General features: G+C 47.1%; 1 protein-coding gene across 1 annotated transcript in view; it reads right to left on the reverse strand.

Annotated features, from left to right (window-relative positions):
* LOC144143353 (ATP-binding cassette sub-family G member 4-like) overlaps positions 1-26,146 on the reverse strand; it is a 71,126-nt gene extending 44,980 nt beyond the window's left edge. The window contains exons 1-2 of the mRNA XM_077675121.1: positions 26,038-26,146; positions 179-310 (exon numbers count right to left, since the gene is read on the reverse strand). Of these exons, the coding sequence (XP_077531247.1) occupies positions 179-310; positions 26,038-26,146 (241 nt within the window). The remainder of the gene's footprint in view (positions 1-178; positions 311-26,037) is intronic.
* Positions 26,147-26,618: the final 472 nt, after the last annotated feature.

Genomic DNA, 26,618 nt, shown 5'->3' on the forward strand with positions numbered 1-26,618 from the left:
ACTAAAGTTTGGGTTGATGATTCGCAATTGTTTCTGGCACCAGTGTCATACGCTGTAGTCTTTCGAGAATAGTGAAAATATCAGTAAGCTCTAAAATACACACGGCTCAAAATGTGAATACAGAGGTATCAGCATCATGATAATACACGAAAAACATAATCAGGGTTAGTTAACTTACGCTTCCCTTCCTTGACGCTGTAGGTGAGGTTTTTCCATTTCAGGTTCACACTCTCGAAATTGCGGACACCGATGTCAGTCCTGTAGTCGCTTTGGGTATCTTCAATCTCACAGTGGCCGTTTTTCATGTCAGCTAGAACAAAAAAATACGAGTATAAAGTAACATCTACCAATGCCTTTGCCCATTAACTATCAGTATTATTGTTTCATATCTGGTATGGGTGCTGAGAGTCGAGACTTTCTGACGTAACTACAGGCCTTCATGCGTACATGATCAATAACAGGACTCGTAAGACGTGCGACAGATGCTACCAACTCAGCGTAAGCTTACTAGGTTAGAAGCTGCCATTTACAGTTTTCAAGGCCGTTGGGGACAGTAAGGTGCATCACGCCGTATATTTTCTGCAGACATCTAACCTGAATACGCATCCAAAAATAACCGCTGACCCCTGCGCATTATTCAAGATTTCGTGAAGCTCTCAAAGCAGGGAATGATGCGAAGTGTGTGAGGAGGACCAGTTGTGTCCACAGAGACTTTGTGTTATTCGTTAGCAACTCCGCTGGATCCTCATTGGCGGGGTGCATGGGGCTACAGCGATCACGTCGTCGAGGGGAGCTAGTTATCTCAAACACCTCTTGTAAGAACCAGGCTGTCTGAATCATCCGATGCGAATAAAGCAAGCGAAGCCGGTTACTGAATAAACAATCAATTCTGGTTCCACCTTTACAGCTCTTTATAGAAACTAGAACAAGGCATAGCCAAATCGAAGGCGAAATTGGCCGCATTGTGGTAAAGCTAGACTGGGTGACGGATTAATATAACCGCCGAGAGATACTGTAGGTATACTTTCTAGAATTTCTCCACAACTGCATGTAGTAACGGTACTTAACCACCAGAGCGCTCGTTTTTAAACGCCTTGCTCTAGAACGTAACGCGTACTAAGAGAACACGCGGGCACACTGGTTTTCTAACGCCTCGCGCTTACACTCCTCGTGCTTCAGGCACAAAACGTATAGCAAAGCTGCATACGTCTGCCACCAACGATATCATCTCCATAGGAAAACGCCAAGGAGCCACGAACACACTGCATGCATCACCCCTCCCGATGTTTCACGTTACAGTTTCCTTACAAGGATTCATATTAGTGGAGACGGCACGAGATTTTTGGCTGCAGTTATCTACAGCGTCCATTTATACAGTACCATCAAGTTCTTAGTAGCGCTGGTTTAGATCCCGTGCTCGTTTTTACCTTCGGTTTGCATAGTGTGTTGCAATAATATTGCCGCGAACCATGTTTTGGGCTTCTTTATTTATGTTTTGCTTTTACCGCCCGGCTGCGCCGGTATGTGGTATCTGTGTGCCAAGGGAAGCGCGTGTTTCATTCTTTATTTCTATGCTGCAGGTGTTATCTCTTCCGATAGGGAGAGCGTTCTGAACTAACGTGAACAGCCTAGAATAATCTTCTTTGTTCTGGATGTAAATCGACGGTTCCAGAAACAGTCGCGCCTCAACGTAAAAAGACTGCAGAGCAGACGCCGCGGCATTCCATTCCACTATCCGACGCTCGCCAACGCACGTCCCTTTTAGGGGAGCCCAAGTTCGCTCCAATAAACTCGTTTTCTTTGAAGACAACTGCGTCGTCACAATAATCACTACCCTATTATTGCCTACGGTTAGAAATAACTGTTTTGTGACCGCTCAGTTCAAAAGTAGTCTGTGAAGCCTAAAGGTAGTTCTACCCTCATATGCTTATTACAATAACAATGGCGTGCACATCTGTTACAGGTTTATTATCGCTTTTGTGTCCAAGTATTATGCGGTCACAAGTGGGACATGAACATTAAAGAGTACGGATTTTGGAAATCGATTCTTCGCATACACAAAGCTGTGGCAACTACATTTTAAAACATACATTAGGTGAGGGGATAGAGCCTTGCGTTCGGAAGGAAATTTATTGTATGCAGGCCGCGAATACCCGAAAACGAGCATTCACATTACTTAGCACAACCACCACTCCCTGATTTTTCTTTCAACAGTTGTATATGTAGTTATAGCGACTATCTTAGACGTGTTTTCCCCCATTCTATGAAAATGACTAGATAAGGGGCAGACTTCTCAGTCGCATGGGTTTTCAGAAATGCTCTGCCTGCGATTCAATACGACCGCTGCGATAGCAGGGAGTTTTTCGAAGGAAAATTTCTTGCTTCTGCTTAAGATAAATCATAGGTAGCACAGGAAAGACAAGAATTGTATAACATCTTCTTCAATGAATGATGATGATGATGATGGTTGGTGTTTAATGGCGCAAGGCCAACGATGGCAAAGAGCGCCAAAACAGTGGTTAGGTATGAAGGATGTGAATGTAAACTTTAAACTCGTTCAACAAAAACAAAAGTAAAATCAGAAAAGGCAATGAGAATAGCTCGTGCAAAAGGCCAGGTTGTGATGGTGCGGAGCGAGAAATCGGGTTTAAAAAAACTACGTGTGATAGGAAATGGGGTGTAAAAACTTGACATCACTAAGAAACTTACAGGCGCGTTGTAGAGAAATCATAGGATCATCCGCTAGAAACAATGCTGGGTGAAGTGGAATGCGTTTTCTGTAATTTTCAGCGAAGTATTTGTGTCGTGTTGTTTGGAGTGCTTTGCATTGAAGTAGCACATGGATCACGGATAGGCCGCCTCCGCACCTGCTACGCTGGGGTCTTGGAGATCTCGTGAGCAGGTAGGAGTGTGTTGCATGCGCGTGGCCTATCCGTAATCCCGCCAGGGTAACTTCATTGTGTCTGTTGTGTGTCCGTGGTGTATTCTCCCAAAAGTGGCTTTATAAACTGTGGTTTGTTGTCTGTCTGTTCATTCCAGTGTGCTTGCCATGCATTGCGAAGGTGTTGTCTGATGTGTGACTTAATGTCAGTGTATGGTATTGTTGTTATGTCAACTCTAGTGTAAGTGCAGCAGCAGCGGCTATTTATTCTGCCGTCTCGTTTCCGGCGATCCCCGAGTGACCTGAAACCCAGCATACGGTCACTCAAAGACCTAATGCATCTGCTGACCTAATGATTTTGTGAACTAAATAGATAACATGATTTTTAAAAAACTGCTTAGATACCAATTCACGTACTACGCCCAAGGAATCTGTGAAGATGAGTGGCTTGGGAATTTTATGACGAACTATGTGCTTTCAAGCCACAAAAATTGCATAGGCTTCAGTCGTGAAAATGCTGCTTTTCGAGTTTAGGGTGTGTGATACCCCAAAATCAGGTACGTGCGCAGCACATGACACGGGAAGGGCTGTTTTTGACGCGTCGCTGAAAAATTCTGCACACTTGTATTTCTCTTGAAGGAACAAGAAGTGCTGAAGAATTGCAGTTGTGGGTACTCGTTTTTTATCAACCGCTACAAAAGACAAGTCGTACGACGCGGGGAGACGCTGTCATGGTGGTAAAAAGTCGGAAAGGGTTGATTTGTAGGTGTCTGAAAAGGTGACAGATAATTCGGACGCTTCCTGTCTCACTCTATGTGAGAACGGAGCAGAGATAGATGGATGATTTAGAAGAAGTTGGGACATGGGTGTATCACCAATAAAAGGTTTGAAAAGATTATGGGTCATTAAAGAAAGTTTAAAAGCGTAAAGAAGATCCATGTATGTTCGCTGGTGACCTAGGCACCATTTATCGCACTCGACCTATAGGCTTCGTGCGGGCCTAGTACGGAAAGCGCCCGACCTGAGGCGAAGCCCCAAGTGAAGCACTGGGTCTGCCATTTTGAGCGCTTTTTTTATGCCGACCCATAAACCACGCTCCGATAGTCCAAGAGGGACCAAACCAAGCTTGTGAAGACACGTAAGACGAGTTGCTTGTCCGCACCATAGGAGTGGTGTGAAATGACCTTAACAATGTTTAATGCTCTGAGGCGCTAATGTTTTAGTTTGATGTGAGGGATGAATGTGAGTTTCTCGTCTAATACGACGCCTAAAAATTTTTATTCCTTTCTTACAGGAATCAAGCCACCAATCAATTTATTTCTGGGTGGGGCTGGATACCGCGCCTCTTTGAGAACACGATGCATGTACTATTTTCAGGATTAAGCCTAAAACAGTTTTGATCTGCACAGCGAGCATGCTAGTGTACCCCAAGCGGGACCTGTCGTTCACATATGGACTTATTACACAATTTAAATGATATTTGTACGTCGTCCACATACATCGAACAAGAGATTGTTGGCGGCAATGTCTTCCGAACCGAATTCGTTTTGAATATAAACAAGGTGCAGCTGAAAACGCCACATTGAGGCACGCCATTCTCCTGCACGTGAACGATTGAAAGTGCCGAACCAACTCTGAAACGGAATGTTCGCAAAGATAGGTAACTCGACAGAGTGTTCAGCATGTTACAAGACATACCAAAGGATTTGAGGCCTCCAAGGGTGCCATAGCACCATGCAGTATCATATGCCTTTTCTATATCAAAGAACATCGTCATGCAACATTTCTTATGTAGGTAGGCATCTTTAATGTAGGATTCTAGCGCTACTAGTGGGTCATTTGTAGATCGCCCCGCCATGAAGCTCGCCTGGTAGCACTCGAGAAGAACGTTGTACTCAAGAAAGTACACAAGTCTCCTGTTTATCATCTTCTCGACGAGCTTGCATAGGTAGCTTGTAAGGGCGATGGGCCCATAACTGGCAGGAGAGCTTGGGTCCCTGCCCTCCTTCAGGAAAGCCACTACTATGGCCTCCCTCCAAGAGTTAGGAATGTGCCCCGAAACCATATTTTATTGTAGAGGTGTACAAGTGTTTTAAGTGTGTCTGCATGTCGGTGTTGTAGCATTGTGTATGTAATGTTGTCTAGGCCTGGAGCTGAGGGTTTGCGCGTTCTCAGATCAGCCCTCAGCTCAGGAATTGAAAACAGGGAGTTTTAAGAAGTCTGTGATTTGTTGTTGTCGTGTAGGAACTTCGTTTCATTAGAGTCTTTATACTTCAGGAAAGGGTTCGTGTAGTATGCTGAACTGGACACGTGTTAGAAGTGTTGTGCGAGTGTGTTAGCCTGATCTTCTAGTGCGTCCCCTGTTGTAGTAACCAGGGGCTGACTGCATGTCTGATGTTCTTTGAACTTCCGTATACGTGTCCAGACCGTGTGTGTGTGTCCGTGTATGAGTTAAAGGTTGTCAAGAAGGTGCGCCAACTCTCTCCTTTTGCCCCATGTCGCACATGTTTTCCAAACGCCGTTGCCCGCTTGAACAACAGGAGATTATCTGACGTGCGGTACCGTCGAAGGATACCGCACGCCTTGATCTGGGCCTCTCACGCCCGCCTACACTCTTCATTCTATCACGGCCTCCTCTGGTTGCATAAGGAACCAGGGGCGTGGGAAATGGTCTTTTTGGTGGCGTCGAGGATGTGCACCGTGAGGAGTTAAGCGGCTTCATCTACGTGTAGGCGTGCTATGGATGTGTTGTGTAGTTTGGATGTGTCTGTAAATGTATTCCAGTAAGCTTTTGCTTTATAGAACCTGTTCTGGGAAGATGGAGTGCGAGGGCCTTTACCTATATATGTAAGCGAGGCGGGGAAGTGGTAACTGTCATATAAGTCAGTGCCCACACCCGACTCGAGAAGAGGGAAGAGAACTGTGGAGCCAATAGCCAAGTCAAAATATGAGTGTGAGTTGTTTCCTATATTAACGTTTGTGGGCTTATTTTTGTTTAAGAGGCATGCTCGTAAAGATTTCAACAATTTCTCTGTCAGGCGACTTTGGGCATCCTTGCGATAAGAGCCCCAAAGATAATTGGGCGCATTAAGGTCGCCTATGGGAATGAAAGGTTCCGGTAAGTGATGTACAAAACCCTTGACATCTGAGCTCAAGAGCCGGAAGTCAGGAGGGATGTAACGAGAGCATGGCGTCATAAGCCTATTAAAGATTAGGGTTCGAAGAGCCACAGCCTCTAGGGTGGTCTGTAGTTGGACAATGTGGCACGCCAAGGATGTTCGGGCAATAATGGCCACACCACCTGAGGATGTGCCACCAACATCTCTGTCCTTCCTAAATACCCTGTAACTATTCAAAAAATTTGTGCGCCTGGAGTTTAAATTTCTTTCTTGGAGGCACATCATCACACTTGGCTGATTAAAATGCAATAACTCATAGACATCATCAAGATTTTTTAGAAGGCCTTCGCAGTTCTATTACACAATATTTTGTCTTCCCATTATTTAGGTTTAGAGCGATTGGAATATGTGCGTGTTTATATGTCAACTTTTGGGGGTTTGCACGCTTGGAAGGGTTTTTTTTTCACCTTCCCTACTGACCTGGATGCCGCAGCCCGTTCCTTTCACTGTGGTCCACGCCGGAACGGCTTGACGTCCATGTCGTCATCTAAAGGCAAGGGAGTACCCAGCGGAGTGGGACCCCTAGACTTGCTACCCTTTCGGATGTTCTTTACCTGCGCTGCCAGTGCCGAGGGTGTGGGGTGGCACCACAGATGGCGCACCCAGCGAGGTGGAAGAGAGGGTTGCTGCGGCTTCCTCCATCTCCACCTCCTCCCGAGCCTCACGTATGCTTTGTGCCGATGGAGAGGAAACCGTCGATGCAGTGGCACCCCAACTGACGTGGTTGCCACTTCACCCGCTGCTGGCTCAGCGAGCGGTGTGGAGGCGGGTTGGCCTGCCTGATGCGGACTGATGGGGGGCGGGGAGGGACCAATTGCGACTCGCGGTACTGGATCCCCGCCGAAACCAGATGCCGCTCCGCCCCCCCCCCCCCCCCGGTGAGCTGCGTCGGTGTACCTCCCCAGAGGGAAAGAGGCGAACCTTTTCCGCGCTTCTGGAAAGATGTTCTTGGTGACTCACATTCACTATCCTCATTTCCAGTTGGAACGTTTCACAGCTGCGGGACCATGCCGCGTCGGCCCCTGACAGTTTGCACAGGTGAAGGTGGTGGAGTCACAAATTTCGGTGGGGTGGTCATGTGCGGCGCATTTCGCGCAGGTCGTTTTGCCACGGCAAGAAGTTGTACCGTGCCCCAACCGCTGGCACTTGAAGCAGCGGCGCGGGTTAGGTATGTACGGATGTGCACTACACCTAACGAAAGCAGTATTGATGTGCTTAGGAAGTTTTGATCTGTTGAATGTCAAGATTATGTGTTTTGGTGGCATTTCTACATTGTCACGACGGATGGTGATTCTTCTGACAGCTGTAACGACCTTATCCTTCACGCCTTCCAGAAGGTCTGCCTCTGTTTCACTTAGCAGGTCAGGCTCAGATATCACACCCTGCGAGCTGTTGAGGATGCGGTGGGGTTTGACACTGATGTCCAGATCTGCCATGCGGGTTTCGGTCATGAGATTTGTGGCTTGCTGCTGCGTCTCGACTTTAACCAAGGCTTCCCCTGTTAGTAGTTTTTTGCTACAAAAGATTTGCCAATGATTCCTTCAAGAAACTTGGAGACGAGGAATACAGACTGGGAGGAGAATGGTTTCGATTTATCAGCTGATTGAAGGACCAAAAAACGGGGATAGTTGTCAGATTTTGGAATGTTTATGGTTGGAAGGGATGGGATGGAAACTTCGGTGCGGCCTCTTTTCACGGACCGAGTACGTTTTGAGGGGGGTTTGATTTATCTATACGGCATAGGCAAAAGCAGGGAACGGAGGTACATTTTTTGCTCGGGTTCCCCTTATACCGAGAGAGGTACCGGAGCTCTCTGCCTGGTAACCAGAGACGGATTCCATCCGCCGCAGCTTGCCCTGGGATCCAATGGCCACCGTTTGTGATTTCTAACCCTCCACCATTAAACACATCGCCGCGGTAGGTTACAACATAAGTATGGGAGATCGGTGCCCGCGGCGTCACCAACACCGTCGCCAAAATTACTCAAGGTGGCCGTGCGGAACTTGTGGGGATCCTGGCGCCCGAGGCATTGCGCCATCGCTAGGTTTGTGCCGTTGCGCGGCGCTTTTCCCCTCTTTCCCGCAATGCCGGCTCGTGTCGGCGCCACTGTGTAGAGCCGAGCCGTCTTCTCTAACTCCTGCCTGAGGTGAAGGCTGCATCGCCGGTGGTAGCTATAGAACACTGTCGCGCAGCAGGTGCGCCGCCCTGGTAGTGGAGCTAACCTCACCTCATTGACCTGCTTGAACGATGCCGGAACTCCCCTTATCGCTGGGACGCGAACGTGTGCCCTGCGTGGGGGTATGCTCGGGGAGACGCTTCGATGACGCCGAAGGCGTTGGCCAAAGGTATATGACGCTGTCTTTGCCATCCGGCTGCAACTCTGTTGCGCCGGCGAAAGCCTGCCAGCCCTTCCGACTGCGGCCCGTGTGTTTTCCCTACGCTGACATATAGTAAGGCAGTACCTAACACTTGACGATCACGCCGTGCGGTACGCGCCTGTGAGTGAACGGGCCACGTTTCCCTCGCTGCTGCGAGCCGATCTGGCCAGCCCGGCAATGCGCAAGCACAACTGTTGCGCTGGGCCCCGGATTTTTCCCTGACCGAAGAGCCCACTGGCTCTCCGACGACGACGCGCACACTTGCACATGGCGCCCCATCGCCCCTTTTACCTAAAGGGAAGTGCGTACTTCCCTCCTGAAAAGTTGCGTATATACGGAAATATGGGAATACGGAGTACTTTCCTAGAATGACACAAAGCCGCAACAAAACAAGGAATATTTTTGAGAAACACATGTGAAGGAAATAGTGCAATATTATCCAAGAATTTGGCCCCAATTTGATGTCTGTAAGTTTACCAGAACCGCCAAATCACCGTCCGTATGAATTCCGTATATACGGATTATACGGAAAACATACGGAGTGTCATTTTGCTTATTATTGAATATAAAAACACTAAACCTGCGCCAAACGTTTTCCTTGCGCACACAAATGTGATTCCCTGTGTTTTAAACTAACATCTACTTTTCGTGTGCTTGGGGGCGGCATAGTCTGTATGAACGCCGTATTCTCATACTTGCGTATATACGGAACGTTTCAGTAGGGCTGTACTTTAAATTATGTAACTGGGACGTTGGTGTAAAATAAACGTCTTCCCTCCGTACTCTGGGCATATTCCTTTGTCGCCCGTACTCCTCCTGCCTAAAAGAGGCGGTGTTGAGATGGCGCGACGGCGTTTCAGTATCGTTAGCCTGCTCAGTTAGCTCGAACCCACGGTGGTTCCTCGCAGAGTGCATGAGTGCATGCCTTGTGCAATGCTAGGGTTGTGCATAGTGCGAGAGAGAGAGAGAGAGAGAGAGAGAGAGAGAGAGAGAGAGAGAGAGAGAGAGAGAGAGAGAGAGAGAGACCACAGATTTCTTTATTCAAAATGAAGTTTATGAAACGGATGTCGAAATTTTCTGGTATGCTGCGAATGCTTTTTAGAAGACTAGTTTCAAAATAGGTGGATTAGAATCAAACCGACACAAACTTTAAACACACGTGAATGCAGATTCCTCAAGTATAGAAGGTAAAACCTATATTCATTGCTTTACCTATGCCCCCAAGGCAATAACGCACTGAGGCACCGCAACCTTCTATATCTTTTTCTACCTGCGAAACGTTGCATGGGATGTCCCGTCGGCAGATGGCTCAATATTCGGTGACCTTTGCCCATGGGCGAGGCGATGTCCTCTTTTTAGAATAGGGAATTCTATAAATCTTCAACAAGAAACAACAAAAAATTGGCGCGGCTTACAGTAGTGGTGCAAGGCTCGAGCAACAGCAGAGCTGGGGAGTTAACCTAGCTTCATCCCACTCTTACAGCCGATATAATGACAAAGGGAGCAACCGGACCCCAGCAGTGGAAACCCGGTTTGGAAGGCACGGTAAAGCAAAGACTATTAAAGTGTGTACAATGTTTTATTCAATAGCAATCGTCATCTCTCTTTAGATGTCGTCTCCCGACGTCCCAGCTGCGTGGTGAAAATCCTCTTGCAGCGCATGCTCTCCTCGGAAGACCTCCACGTATTCATCAGACTTCCAGGTTGCCGTCTCCATGTGGTGGTGGTGGTGGTTCCAGGGGATTGTAAAATGATGGCTTGAGAGATTTTTCGTCATCGTCTTCGGCATGGCGAAGCAGTTGCGCGCCAACACTACACGACGACAAGGACGATGGAGCTGGGAGCTCCTCATGTGGAGTATACCCATGCGCAAGCCTGGACCACGCCTGAGGCACGCCATCCTTTGCGCTCGGGGACTTCTGTCTCCACCGGACGGATTTATGTAGGCCTAAACTGCTCTTCTGTTAACAAAGGGGCTGCGGAGAATGCGAAGGCAAAGTGCACTAGCAGGAAACGGGGAGGTGCCTTTGTTATTGCAGCCCGTACAATAATGTGTGCGGTCACAATATCGCGCCTTTGAGCCTCTTACCTTGTCAAAACAAGTACAAAAGAATCTGGAGCAAAGTGACAAAAATAAACTGGCTGAAGCAAGACCTAATATAAGCATCGCGCCTGCAGAACTGAGAGCTTCCGCAGACAAGGTTAGTTTTTGTCCCACTGAACAGCTGAAGAAACATCGTCTTTAGTAAGATTCCAAAGGAAATTGTCTGCACGGACTAGTCTCGTATGTGGGCAATATTGATAGGATCAGGCGTGCTTTTGCTTTTCTCAAGCACTGCTAGCCTACTCTGTCCAAGTTTATGGCTGTGTAAAACTGTTCACTTGTATAAGTAGTCGTATACTGGGCTAATGACTCGCTGACCAAAGTGTGTTCCGCCGTGTATGACGGGGCGAATGGGCATGTGACGGTACGACTCTACACACACGACTGAGCTTTGAGGTACACCCTCATAAACGCTACTTTCACCGCAAAGCCCAATGAGCATGGCGTTGCTTTATTTGTTGTCAAACTCATCTTACACATTAGCTTTAAGTCTAAACATCAGACGTTGGACCAATCACGTTTTATACCCTAAATACTGAATTACAATTCATATTGAAAGACTCTGCACGTCTCCATAAGAATGCTCGGCAGAGTTTAATTTCATTGTTTGCATCGTTGTGGCATCCGTTGTAGTGTCTTATCGAATGTGAATGTGCGGAAAATAAAAAAATATGTAAGTGAAAGAGTTCATTAACATAGGACAAAAAGTCAGGGAATCTTGCACTCACAGGCAAGACTTGAATTGCGAAGCTGTTGGAGGAAAGCCTTGCCGGAAAGATAGTTCACTTTCCGTATCATTGTATATTTACACAGTGGCAGAACTAGTAATCGTCAAAATATGCATCGAAAAGGTCGTCGCTTTTTCGCGGCGAGTGTTGGAAGCAAATTCATGCTCACCATTGAAGACGTCCAGCAGCTCTATGCCATCGACTAGAGGCAGCGGTGCTGGGATATGCCAGTCGTCTCGGGAAACAATGGCACACTCGTAGCCATGTCTCCTATTATACAGAATGGCTACTAGAGAATGCGGCGGCCGCTGTGACACCTCTCAATGAGGGTGTCTTTATTTTTAGCATTAGCGCTGAACGTTTCGTTTTTACATGCGCGGTGCCGCTGGCCGCGTGGATGGAGTTCTTTGTTTTTGCTACAGCCACTTCGCGAGATTGTGACCCGGATGTCGCCGGAGGTCTGTGTTCACAAGCGCTCGGCATTTGCTCACTCGTCGAGTTTTTTTTTTGCAATTTTTTAAAACGATAGTCGTTTTTTGGCTAAGTGAACGTGAGAATTTTGGTCTGTCTGTATGTGTCTCGGTCCGTCTATGGAAAAGATAATTTATTAAACCATGTTACAGCTAGACCCCGCTCCAGTCACACTATTCAGCCACCCAGCCAAAGTGAAAAAGAATCTGCCCAACAGGTTTGCATACCCACCGCCACATCTAAACGTCTATGCCCGGTGCCAATGTTCATAATTGTTAGCATAGATGAAGGAGAACAAAACATAACGCAAATATGTCACAAAATCAAAAAGTAAGTGATAATTGCAGTGTTCCTTTATAAACAAATCCCCGATGCTTGATTTTTCTGATAGCAAATGCAATACAACATCGACTGCAGAAAACAATCAAAGCCTTTCCACTCAATGTGAAAGCTGTCGGAAGTGTAGAGCAGTGATTCGGTGTAAGGGCTGCAGAGCGGATAGCCGCTGACCGCTGCCACCCTATGCATTTCAAATTCCCCGCCTTCGCAGTAATCGCACGTCCTCTGCATAAAACTGCGCCAGCAGGAGTTCTGTTCTTTTTGCACTTGCGTTAATTTTGTATGTGTATTTTTTTGTTGCGCGGCTGGAGCATTTCTGCGACACTTAGAACATGCCATTTCTTTCTTGCTGGACCGCGTTTTTCGCTTACTATCGTAAAAACCAACCCCACGACCGTTCCTAACTGAATGAACGCGGGGGCTGCCTATTATATACGCATATTTTACCTGAAATGTACCTGCAGGTTTGTTTACGCTACATAACGGGGAGATGTATGACAAGCGCCAGTGGTTCACAAAGTATGACCGTTTCATCACCATCATCATCATCACCAGCCTATCTGCGCCCACTGTAGGGAAAAGGCCTCTCCCATTATTCTCCAGTTACCCCGGTTCTGTGCTGAGACCAATTTATCCCCGCAAACTTCTTGATCTTCTCTGCCCATCTAACTTTCTGCCACCCCCTGCAACGATTATTTTCTCTAGAGATCCAAAACCTGCGAGAAGAGAAAAGCTGCGGACAGCGCAGTACGGTACCAAGCCTACCACAAACGAATAATCCGCCGTAGGAACCTCAACACCGAGCAAAACTCACAGCAACCCAAGCAAGAAGAAGCCCAACAACGTGGAAGAAGCCACACACGCTTCGCCGAACACGAGACCCACAACGGCATCCGATCGCGATAGAAGAGCTCCTCACGGCAACGAAGCTCATCGAGGCCTGGAGCACCATCCCGATCCCAGGACCGGATCAAGCAACAATCGCCAGAAAAGGCCGGTCACCCACAGGTGAGCCAGCCACTCCTTAAAGGGACACTGAAGTGATATGTAAACATTGCGGGATTACTAGCGCAAATTGTAGTTCGGAGTCCGTAGGCATTGTTTCGACCACTCTGGCCCCGTTTACGCGAATTTATTTAGTAGAAAAATCAATTCGAAAATGCTGTCCTCCTCTCTTTACGCTCGCCCATTTTCTGTGGCGTTTTTGTGTGACGTCAGCAGAAGATGAGCTGGAAAATGGCTGCGCTACTGCACGGTTCGCCGACCAGCCGACCTACCGATCGAGTCAGTTGGCCCAGCGTTTCGTCCGCCGGCCACCGACGGGTCGTCGCTATTCGTTCGCTCAATTGAAACTAAGCCACAACACCTTTGTGAATGAAAGAATGTGCCTTTCCTTACTTTGTTAGTTTGTACACTGTGTCAAAATCAGAGTCCGGGTCGCTCCACACAAGCGCTGCACAAGTGCACATGCGACGCTTCGCTGACTTTACGCTAGTAGGAAAATCTAAGGCCAATTGAAGTCGGGAGAAGAGTCAGCGAAGTCAATATAGGTACTAAGAAAATAAAATCACCTGAAACTTTTACCGTACAGCGCAAAACTAGGGAGCAGGAAGCACTTTTTGCGCTGGGTAAACAAGCACAGCGGTCAGCAGCACGACCGCACATGTGCGAACGCTTTTCCGTCAAAGAAATGCAATTGCTAGACGTGAGATATTGTGGAAGTATGGGGGACACTTACTGCAGGAGTGATATACAAGAAATAGTCACATAAAATACTTAAAATGCTTAAAATAAATAAAAGTGTAAACTGGTCATACATTATAAACCTTATATATCCAAACCGGCCAGCGCCGGCTCGTGGCCTAGCGGTCTGAGGCGCTGGGATTTGTTTTGAAAGTCGCAAGTTCGAATCCCAGAGGGTACATGTATTTTTTTTGTGATTTGATTTTTTCGTATGCGGCCGATGTTTTCTGAGCTGAGTTCACCATTTTTGGGCCGTAACGTTCACTGCTCCACGAGCGAGATCACAGAACGCGCGCATACTGACAATGACGCGCTAGCGAGTTCTCGTTGGCGTGCTGTTGCCACAAGCACCGACTGCTTGCGGGCAGTGGGCCCAGGCCTGAATCAGCACACCCTTGGCCTGGTGCGAACTAGCTTTTTACGAACAGACATGAGTGAGGCAAGCTCCGAATATGCGGGAAAAGCGCATGGCATTTGATAGTCTGCGGTGACGCGGAGGGCGTTCATCCACTGCGTAGGCCTCGTCTAGTGATTTCTACGATTCCAAGCCGCCCTGGGAGGTTTATCTTAGACATTTGACAGCCGACAACATGGCAGAAGCGCGGTACGGCGATAATTGAGAAATCGAGAATGCCCATCCAACAACGCCATCAGATGTCAAGCATGTTTTACAGAACCGAAACCGACACCGAAACTTTTGATTGCTAACCTTGGACATCGTCCAATCACTGTGCCCCCCCCCCCTCCTGACGTCAGCGCCTTTAGTTGGTGCGGCCGCCGCAAACCGCGCATAGTAGTTTTTCTTCTTTCGCAATTCGTAAAATAATTACCGATTTGTCAACCGGATAAACGATGAATAGTGTGTTAATTTGAGCCAGTCTACACAGTGCAAGCAAAAACGGGAGCTTGACAAATTCACTTCAGTTTCCCTTTTAATCAACACACATACGCACAGCCAAACAAGCTAATAAGTCCTACAGAGGTGCAGTTAGGACACAAACACATGCCCGACGAGAACAGATGCTACCCCGGCCACAAACACACGCACAACAAAACTGCCTTCCTCCAAACCACTCACCACCAGTTACGGTCACTACACCAGACATCAAAAGCGACATGGACACAGAATCTAACGTCGCAATAAATCGCTCTACACCGGGCCCGGAACGCAGCAGAATAGATGATGAAGGAACCCCTGATGGTGGAGGAATGCCACCGTCGGCTCACAGCGACTTTGACCTTCAGATACACTCTCAAAGGCTCCAAGAAGTAGAGGCAAAGGTGGACACCCTCCACACAAAACTGAAAGAAGGAATAGCAGCTATGATGGACAAAGTGTTCCATGCCCTCCTTGAGAGAAGGCTGGCACACCTCACCGACATACTACTCCACCGTTTCGAGCAGCGCTTCGACCACCTACTCAAAACAGCAGGCCACCTAACGACCCTCGCAGATCAACCACAACATGGTTAGAAAGCTAAGTCTCATCCAGTGGAACTGCAGGGGTTGCAAAAACAAAAGAAACGCCCTGCATCAGTGGATCCAAAACTTACCTAGGAAACCAGACATACTTCTTCTACAGGAAACTGGAAAGCATCCAACCCTACCTGGTTACTCTACTTTCCAAACCAGAGACCAATTTGCACTCCTCATTCTCAAGGAACTGCCCGCCAACCTGGAACATGACACAGATAACAGCATCACTATATCAATTCAAACGACCGAAGGACCGCTGCACATCACAAATGTGTACAGCCCGAAGAAAGACAACCTACCGGAACTTAAAGAAATATTAAGACCCAAGACCACGCGAAGTGCATACGAACACCTTCTAAGCTGGGGACTTCAACGCCCCTCACCGAGCCTGGGGGTACAGCAAAGACAGCAAGAAGGGACGCAAACTGCTATATGCACTACAGGAGGCAGGATACACAATCCACAATGACACACTGGAATTTACTAGATTGGGAAACTCTGTAGAACGGCACACGAACCCAGACCTTACTATGGCCACATCAAGGACAAACATCAGTTGGACGCATACCCAAGAATACATGGGAAGCGATCACGCAATTATCGCTCTTTCTATCCACACCAAACCAAGAAAATTGAAATGGAAAAAACAACAAATAACTGAATGGGACATGTATAGAAAAGAAAGAGAAGTGCAAAGCCCTCCTGATCTTGACGCTTGGACAAATGTTATTATCAACACAAAAATGAAGCATACCAAGACCTACACAAACCAAGAAGGAGGACCTTGCGTGGACAAGCAGCTAGCCCATTGCTGGGAGGCAAGAAACGCGCTTATCAAGCGCTGGAAAAAATGCAAAACAAATGGCAAGCTCAGAGAAAGGATAGCCAAGCTAAACCAACATATCCAGACGTACTCAGATAAACTCAGAAGAGAACAATGGCAGATGGCGTGCGAACAACTTCAGGGAACCCTAAGCCCAAGTAAGACATGGCGTATCTTGAAATCCCTCATCGATCCAGAAGCCACCAAGACCATGACTAAGAACGAAATGCAAACGCTAATTGATGAGCACGAAAATCTGCAAAAAATGCTGAAAGACTTACAAAACCTGTATATCCCCTCCGCGACCCAACCTGACTACCGGAACTACTCGGGAGCCAACAACGAAGATCTTGACAAGGACTTCACCATGGACGAACTTAAAATAGCAATCAAGAAGTGCACAGGACACAAAGCGCCAGGCCCTGACCAGATAGCTACAGCCCACCTAAGAAACCTGGCGGAAAGTGATATGGAATTCCTGCTCACAGAAATCAACTACATATGGAGTGGAAGCCCACTTTACACAAAATGGAAGTTGGGGCACATGATATTCATCCCCAAACCAGGCAAACCCCTTAAACTCAACAACCTAAGACCAATTACCCTGACGTCCAATGTGGGGAACGTAATGGAAAGGATGGCATTAAAAAGACTCCAACAGTATCTTGAAGATCAAGAGATGCTACCTCCTAACATGCTCGGCTTCAGGAGCAACCTCTCCACCCAAGATGCTTTACTTCGCATCTACGAAGATATACACAAAGAACCGAGTCTAGCACAACTAAAAGCAATCTTAGCCATTGACCTGAAGAAGGCGTTTCACCACATTGACCACGACGCTATGCTCAAAGCACTGGGAAACACTAATTGTGGAAGCAGAATGTACAACTATGTAAGAAACTTCCTACAGGACAGGCAACTCACCATCGCCATCAGTGTTGCGGAGTTACCAGTCCGGAATCGGAATGAATCCGGAATCATTCCACATTTTCGCGATTCCGGAATGGAATAAGAATGGAATGGCGACAATACTTGAAGGAATGGAATGAGAATGGAATTAAGCGCCTTTTTCCCGGAATGGAATGGGAATGGAATTACATGTATTTTCCCAAAATAAAGCGCCGTTTTCCTTCTACGCGCTGTTTTTTGTCAAAATATGCGAAAATTCGCAAAAAATCCTACAAGGCCAAGTTCAAACATTAGTAAGCCGGAGCCTTGAATTTAACAATAACTCAGTACTGTTAAAATCGATTGGCTGATTACAAGCACGGTATACTGATAAGTAGCGATTCTACTACAATTAAATACAGCGCTGCTACGAAGTTCGTCGCGATTCTCCGCCTAATAAACGCGGCTCTAAGCCGTTGGTATCCGTCGTGGGGAACTACCACAATGGCATCCCCCCCTATCTCTCCCACCAACTTCTCCTTGTGATTTTTTACCTTGGCGGCGCTTTCGCCCTGGCTGCTAGTTGTCTCCCCACGCTTCACCTTTGTTTTCTGCGTTCGGAACCGTCGGTGATCGCATCCCACCTCGCCGTCATCGGGACGCTGGCGCGGTGCTTGTGTTCACTGCGAAATTTCGCATATCAGCTTACGTCCCATCTCCGTTCGCGCTCCCCCCTCCTCCCCCAACGTTTGGCAATACTGGCCCTCCTGTCTAGACACTCGGACGCCTTTTCCCGAAGCAGCGTCTACGAAGGCCGAAAATATTGGTTCGAGAATCCACCCGAAACAGGAGAGCCCATGTGATAGGAACTGCGGTCATGCCTGCGCCTGCAAGCTGCACGCTGCAAGCTTTGTTCCTAAACTGTTCCGACCTAACAGAAAGCGAACGCTAGCCATTTTCACTTGCGTTCCCGACTCACAAGGGCAGTTTCCGTTGTAAATGTGACGTCAGCTGACGTGGAACGCGTGTTTTCAACGGCATCTCTTAATTGATTGATTGTAGGGTTTAACGCGCCGACGCAACGCAGGCGATGAGGCGCGCAGTAGTGGATGTCTCGGGATTAATTTTGACCACCTGGGGATCTTGCACGTGCGCCGAAATCTCCTACACACGGGCATTTTTGCTTTTCGCCTCCATCAGAAAAGTGACCGCCGCGGCCGGGAATCGAACCCGCGGCCTAGTGCCCAGCAGCGCCACGCCTTAGCCACTGAGGCACCGCGGCGGGACCACGGCATGTCTTTTAGTGACCGACAATGAAGCGAAACCAGCTCTTAAACACCTCTTTTAAGCAGCTAGTTTGTCAAGCGCAACACACGGGCAGGAGGCAACTGTATTAGTTTACTTTTTTTGGTTTTTATAACTGGTCGTTGAAGCAGCCGAAATTTACACTTCGTGTTTTCACAACTGAACGGCGAAGCGCCCATTTGGCTCACACCATTTTGTTACGTAATTTTGAAGAATGAAACCAAAATAAACTTTTTTGGACCTTTCACGGCAGCTTGGGACCTTTATTGCAGCATATAAAATTCACGAGGAGACCTAATTGCGCTGCTGAGCACGAGGTCGCGGTTCGATTCCCGGCCGCGGCGGCCGCTTTCCTGGTGGAGGCGAAAAGCAAAAACACCCGTGTGTACGACGTTTCGGCCTAAGGTGGTCAAAACTAATCCGGAGCCCTCCACTACGGCGCGCCTCATTGCCTGCGTTTCGTCGGAGTGTTAAACCCCACAATATATCAACGAGGACACCAACGAAGTTTTTTCTGACGTAGGGATTTCCACAACACTAGACGGACCGGCTGCCAAACGTGTCCTTCTATTATTATTGTTGTCATTTTTCTTTAAATATTTTCTTTCGGTCGATCGCCCAGACCAGAGGACACTTGGGGGAACCTTCATTGCTACTACACTGCATGCAACTCCTCAAATAAGTTTTACAGGCCTCAGTTATACAATTAGTTACGCAGGCCTTGGACACAGTTTTGCTGAGTCCAAGGCCGCAACGCATTCTCTAAGTCCTTCTTCAGTTAGCTAGAGCGAAAGGTTGCGTGGTGCTAAAGTGTGAACAATCTCACAATTTCTAAAAAAACAAAACAAGACGCAGTTAGTATACGAAACAATGTAGTATCAGAGTATACACTAACGGGAGAAAAAAGAATTCTCTCAGGGCAATGGTTCTCATCGAGACACCCATACAAAGGTCGCGCATACTCTAAGCACAGCCTGAACTTTCGCTCGTGCGCAGTGGATGATACCTGACGCACGTAACTAAGCTTTTCGGCAAGGGCGACATTGCATACCTGCGCACACGAAAACATAGGAAGTTATGAACCTATCCGTGCTTTCAAGGCGTGCTTGACATGCGTGAGTGCTGACGACCTGTGCGGCCCGTGATCCGTATTTGGTGCAAAGGCAGGACAAGGTGCTCGAGCAATAGTTCTTCCAACTGATACCTCCAGATCTGGAGGTTCTGTTCCTCGTTAACAAAATTATAGTTATAACCATGCTCATGACCGCTCCATACGCGTGTTAACTGCTTAAAGAATATAATGTATTCCTCAATTTTGTCAGCACAAAAATAGAACATGTTGTCCCGTTAGCATTAACAAATTCACACTAAAACAATATAAAGCATCAAAACTCGTAAAAACCTGCTGACCATGCAAATACTATAATAACTACCTCGAAAACTGCCCCTGTGGGAATTAGTACGGTGATTGCACTGAACGAGATATGCCACAAAGCCACTATCCCTCGACCTTGGTTACGTGTTTTGCGTATTTTAGCAGTTCTTAATGCGTGTAATAACATCAGCTTAATGGTCGGTTCGTTGGTAACTTGATAATCACCCGATAAAACGTTGAGGAATTAGAGGAATGGAATTGAACTACCCGGCAATTCCCGCAGTGGGAATGGGCGATGTTCCGGCATTCCGAGGAATTGAAAGGAATGGAATTTAGGCAACTCGTAATTCCCCGGAATGGAATTGGAATGGAATGGGGACGAACGCCCATTCCGCAACACTGATCGGCATTGGCGACCATCTCACTGCTCCCTCCTCTCACCCACAAAAAGGCATACCCCAAGCGTCTGCCCTTTCCCTAACACCATTTAATCTTGCCATGCTGAAGGTCCACAGACAATTATGGAAGATTCCGGACATAAAATTCTCCCTTTACGCAGATGATATCACACTTTGGATCAATAAGGGAAGTCCAGGTCACATCCAAGACACCCTGCAATTGGCCCTGAATGCAGTAGGAAGAGCAGCCCACATCATAGGACTTGAATGCTCTGCAAAAAAAACGGAACTCTTACTAGAGCACAATCCTCGATGGAAGCCCCCCACCATACACCTAAGCCACGAAAACCACGACATATACCCCAAGCCCTCCATAAAAATTCTGGGCCTCCACATACAAAGTGACGGCGTAGGACACAAAGCGGTGAGCCAAATCATACAGCAGTGTGAGCAGACCTTACACATGATGAGAAGAGTGTCAAACAGAAATAAAGGGCTCAAGGAAGCAGACTTAATCCGCCTCAGGGACGCCCTCTTTACCACCCGCATCAGATATCAAGCCCCTTACATAAACCTCACCAAAACATTAGAAAATCGGCTGGATACACTAATCAGGAAAGCAACAAAACTTTCCCTACGAATTCCCTTCAGCGTCAGCACAACGAAGCTTCTCAGCACAGGGACTCTCCATACCACCGAAGAAATTATAACCACATAGCGTCACAACCAACTAATACGGCTAAACAGCACTCACTCGGGACGAGCTATGCTCACAGACCTCGGATACCAACCAAGCCCCACCCAGGTCGCTACAACCCCCATCGAGCAAGACATCCTCAAGCACATACAGGTGGCACCCATCCCACGGCACATGGACAAAGAAAGGAATCCATCTCGACGACAAATCAGAGCGGCATTTTGTTCAAAGAAGGTTGTCAGAGATCCCCACCAAAAACACATATTCACGGATGCAGCCAAGAGAGGACCTATGTGTGGAATAGCCTATACGAACCTCACAAAAGACGAATGCTCAATACACAAGCTGTACCACTCCGGAAGAAGCTGAAATGCTAGCCTTAGCACTCGCAATTGGCCAAACGATGACCCCCACCACACTTACAAATATTTACACGGACTCCAAGATGGCATGTCACCTACTTACAAGCGGAATCACCTTTCCATCTGCACTGCAACGTTTAGCCACAGGAAGAGGACAGGCCATAATTCACTGGGTACCTGGGCACATGGGATTAGCTGGGAACGAACGAGTCAATCAACTCGCCCGTAAAGCACTCATCCAGGCTCCCGCTGACCATGTATGTACCCTGAAATCTCACCCCCAACATCGTATCAAAATGAGACAGTACCTCCACGAGAGGATGCAGTATCCATCCCCCCCCCATCCATTGTTGGACAGAGAACAAACACTACTCATACAAGCACAAACAAACACACTACAAACTCCGGCGTGGTTACACCGCCTAAGGCATGGCACCACCAGTCCACCCGCCCAGTGCAGCCACTTCTACGCCACACTTAACCAAGAACATATATTGTGGTAATGCACTAACACCTCAGCACTCAGAACACATCACACTAAGGAGTGGCTGGCTACCGCCTGCAATCACCAAGATCAACGGGACCTGGTGGCCTTCATCGGAAGTGCTACCACCAGCTGCCTGGACGGAGGCGGCTGACGGATGCCACCCCAACCACTGCGATAATAGACAAAAATAAAGTTTTCTCTCTCTCTAGGGATCCACTCTGTTAGCCTCAATGACCAACGGTTATCTTGCCTTTGCACAACATGCCCTGCCCACGTCCATTTCTTCTTCTTAATTTCTACTATGTCCTTAACACGCGTTTGTTCCCTGACCCACTCCCCTCTTTTCTTGTCCCTTAATGTTACACATATCATCTTCCGCTACATTGCGCGCTCAGTGGTCCTCAATTTAAGTTGAACCCTTTTAGTGAGCCTGCAAGTTTATGCCTCGTAGGTGAGTACCGGTAAGATGCAGCTTTCGTACACTTTCTTCTTAAGGGACAATGGTAGGCAGACATTCAATATCTGAGAATGCCTGCTGAATGCACTCCACCCCATTCTTATCTTTCGAATTAGCTCTGCCTCATGGTTGGGAACCGGGGTTAAAACTTTTCCTAAGCAGATATATTCGCTTACTACTTCCACGGCTTCACCACCTATCTCAAACCGCATTACTGTCCCAAGGTATTGATCATTACTTTAGTTTTCTGCATATTAATTTTCAGGCCCACGGTTCTACTCCTATGGACGGCTATGACTATTTAAAGCACGTGGTTTTCCAAGCTTCCGCGTGACTCGATTACGCCGGCACAGAAAACTCTACTTGGATCCGTCATCTCGCTGCGGCGCCTGATTCCGACAGCGCAACGACATTTAGCGAGCTAAGCCGACAAGGTGATCCCATAAAGTCATCTGCACATAAAATTACTCCTTCGCTTCACGTTGCCCGCACCACTATATCTTGTGGCGGAATCTTGAGAAATCAAATGGCAACAGTAACGAAAGGTTCCGCTAGATAAGTTCCATGTTCCGCTTGGAACGCACGTGGAGTATTCAAACGTGGTTGTCTAAACGTTGTATTACGGTGTTTGTATTCACGCGCCTCTTCACCGTACGGCAGCGCTGGCATCGAAGCAACCAACGTAGAGCAGTGGAACGCTGTAAATTCAAATTGACTGGAGCAGACCTCTAGCGTGCTTATCTTGGGAGGAGCGACACGAGAAAAGAACAGCACGGGAGGTGAGCGGGAACAGAAGAAGGTTAACTAATTTGCAGGTGTGCCAAAAGACTATCGTCTTTTTTTGACATTTGCAGCGGAAGGGATCGTCGACGGTCGCCACGAGGCACGCGCTCACGAGCGCTAGGCATTTTCTTGGTATTTTGTTCTGCAACGTCGAACTTACAGCCAGTAATAACAACTTCGCTGTTACTCAAAGTACGACATAAAAGTAGAACAACTGGCATTGTCATCCGTTTTCTGCTGGGTTTTTTAGAGTAGGTTTAAGCGAACATTATCAGTAGAGATTTGAACCGAGTAAGCGAGCCGTTATGAAATACCTGGAGCGTTTTGCATACCTTATGAAGGCGCATTCTTATTGTTTCATTAGTTTTTAAAATAAAATTTCATAATAGCTCGTGAACATTGCCTACATACAAGAAGAAAATTTGCGCCGCGCTCCCATGGGAACTGCTTCGTTGTGGTTCACCACCGAGCAAACGTTTTGTTTGTGTTATTTGGTAATTCCGATAAAACAATAATTAGACAAATAAAATGTGCTTTCGTAGCGTGGCGTGAAGTTTCAAGGGATTTTTATGCAGCTGGCTTGGCCAGCCAGACTTGCAGAAGACAATGATCCCTAAACGGTCTGGTATAACAGAAACAGAAAACGGATGAAACAGCCCCTCGTTTTTCACGTAGTTTTGTTATACATGTAAATAAACATTCTATACTGAATTTTTCTGCCATCAAGCATTTTCTCAATGGCTGGAACGCTACAAGCCAAGGAAATTATAAAGCAAAGCAGAAAACAACATTCTGCCCTAAATTCCCACGGTGACACAGACGGCCACCGGTGATTTTCACTGACACTGGAACTAGTTTACTTTCTAGTATATGTGCAAAACTACGTGGTTTAGCGTCGTAAACAAGTTTAGCGTCCTAAACCAGTACCTATTGCAACAATGCTCACTGCACAATTTATTTTGAGGCAGCGAATACAGATTGACCACGTGGTTTTAAAATGCAAAACTTTGGTCAGGCTTTCCTGTTATCCGGCACGTACCCACCCGACCGTCCTGCGTAATAGTAAAGTCGTAGAATTCTATCTCAAGAACAATTTCAGAAAACGATGCGTAACCACCAGTGGACCCTGCACCAGCACGTTTTGCTATAAGCGCTGCTGAGACGTGAATCGCTCTATCAATAAAGCAATATATCAATTACATCTCACGTACTAGGGGGACAACCCCAAGAAATGTTATTCACCGCTCTTAGTGCTGTATGCGCACTCTGCACGCTGCGAGAGGGATACAAACAACGCAGTGCGTACCCAAAATATGGCGCTGAAAAGGAGGTGTACATGTCGCTTTCGCACGATAATCTGCGGTTGGCCATTTCGGCCATCGCCTATTTTTGTTAGCTAGAAGATGAGAAAGAGAATGATAGCGAAAACAAATTGGTGGACGAGGTACGTTATGTATCAAAAACAGCAAAAAACCATTGGCCAGAATAGGCAGTAAATCGCATTCATTACTTTTAACTGCACTAAAGGGGCACATGTACTACGGGCGTGCGAGAAAAAAATGTTCCAAATAGCTGACGCACTGCCATCAAGCCCAAACTTAGACCATGACAGCTGTCAGAAGGCACCAGCGTGTGTGAAGTAGTCTAAATTATGCCCTACTCTCTATGGCCCCAATGATTCATGTACGCCCGGAATAAGCAATTGGTCTATATTTCGCAGTTACGTTGTGTGTTCCAATGTGTCTAACTGAAGACCCTTGAGGCTCCGTTGACAGCGTAAAGCAGCAAATGCCTTCGTGGAACCTATACATAAACTTCCCCAGCGCATAGCTTGATCGGCTGAAATTTGAAAACAGAAACTCTTCGCAGCCAATCATGTGCGGATTGCTCAAGCTGCGTACGTCGATGAATACGTTGTGTAAAACAAGTAAAACTCGCAATGGAAACGTAGACGTCTTCCGAGCGCTCACGTATAGGACTGCCCGTAAACCCTACAATTGCAGGCAAATACTACAATTTACACTTCTCTAGCCCCGGTTGTACCTATTCCGTCCGGTTCAATCTCAAATAGCCCTCCCGACTTATGTAAGATGAACCGTAGTTCATCTTTAAAGGCTGAAACACCTCAAAGTAATTTGCCTTCACGAGATGTCAGAAGCGACGTCTTGACAAGTGGTAATCTTTCCATAGAAACGGTGTTGGGAATCGCGCTTAGAGCCCGTAATTGAGCCAAGTCACCGGCAAAGACGCCTTCCTTAGAGCTAGACAACAGGGTGTCCTGAATGTGAGGCTTTCTTCTTTCATTTGTGACTAAATGCGCATTTTTAGGTTCTTAAATTAAAAAATAGCACTTCGAAGCTGTCATTCATAACTGTAAAATATTTCTTCTTAAACCAAGAATCGGTGCCTCTTTGGTCCTCCTTCCTTTGCACTGAAACAATATTCTGACACATTCATTTTTCACCTCGACCAGAAAAAGGTGGCGTAAATGGGAAACATGGATGGGAGCTCTTCCCTGCGCTTTTTCGTGGCACCGTCCCGCCGACAAGCACCTTTCGGACAGTGTTATTTTGTTCGCGAATTTCTGTAGAAATGTTTCTGCCAGAACCTTCCTTTCCGTACCCTAGGAGAAACGTTATTGCGTTAACGACTTCCATTACCGACATTTAACTTAAGTTTATGCCACGTTGATTAGAAAATTTAGCGTTTTGTTTTCATTTCAGATTTACTTATTTGAAAAGGAAAGGTGTTGGCGTTTCTGCTCTGCAGAAAGAATCGCCATACTAACCACGCTTTTTTCACTTAACCAGAACAATATTCTCCGAATCGTGACCTCCTTGACTAAGAAACCCTGCGCCTCTTCCCTCTTGGAAAAAACGACGAATCACAAAAAAAATATTGGTAAAGAGGTGAGCAAACATAATTTCAGTAGAGATTTATTATTTACGTATCGAAAAATTGCCAACACGAAACCATTCGTTCTTGGCAAGCAAACAATTAATACTGGACTTGTGTTTGTCTCGTTTTCGCTTGTGTTCGCCTCGTCTGCACTTGGTCCCGCTCATTTGGCTGCCCCATACTCTCCAAAATAGTAGGCCTATTTAAGAAAACTATGTGTATACTAGTAAGAAACAGTAAAGTTCAAACATTTTTAAGTACTTACACTTATTGTCTTTTTCAAGCTCTGGTAGGTGCGGCGCCGGGTTGAAGTAGCAACCAACGCCGTCGCTGGCCACATGAACAGCATCCCCAAATCCGGCGGCCGAAGCCATTGCTTCAAGCAAACAAGCACTGTCTGCCGCGCGTTTTTGGTCTCGGCAGTCACGAAATCTAAAACAGGTCAATTTGAGCGTAAAGTCAGTTCATGAGCCGGAATATGCCCAACAAAATCTCACTGACACGGACGGCAAGGGAAAGGAGTCCAGCCTACTTCAAACAAACCACCTGCTCGTAATGGAGCCTGCAGAAGAGAAGGCAGCTTTACCAAACAGGCCGCAAATAACAAGGAGCGATAAACTTGTGTCTGAATAATATAGAAAGAAGGCTCTCTTCAGGGTCACCAGTACCTCATCGCAAAACATAAACAATGCCGCGAAACGTACAACCCTTTCACTGGCAATGCAAACAGGCACAACTTACCCTCATTCAAAACCTGTTTCAGTATAAGCGGCCGAAGCGGAGAGCGGAGACCCTCGGCTATTTACGAAGGCTGCCCTGCTGGGAATACGAGTCCTTAGCCTTCTT

This window comes from Haemaphysalis longicornis, unplaced genomic scaffold (assembly GCF_048455015.1).
Source record: "Haemaphysalis longicornis isolate Haplotype H1 unplaced genomic scaffold, Haemaphysalis longicornis Haplotype H1 scaffold_6, whole genome shotgun sequence".
Taxonomy (NCBI): Eukaryota; Metazoa; Arthropoda; class Arachnida; order Ixodida; family Ixodidae; genus Haemaphysalis; species Haemaphysalis longicornis.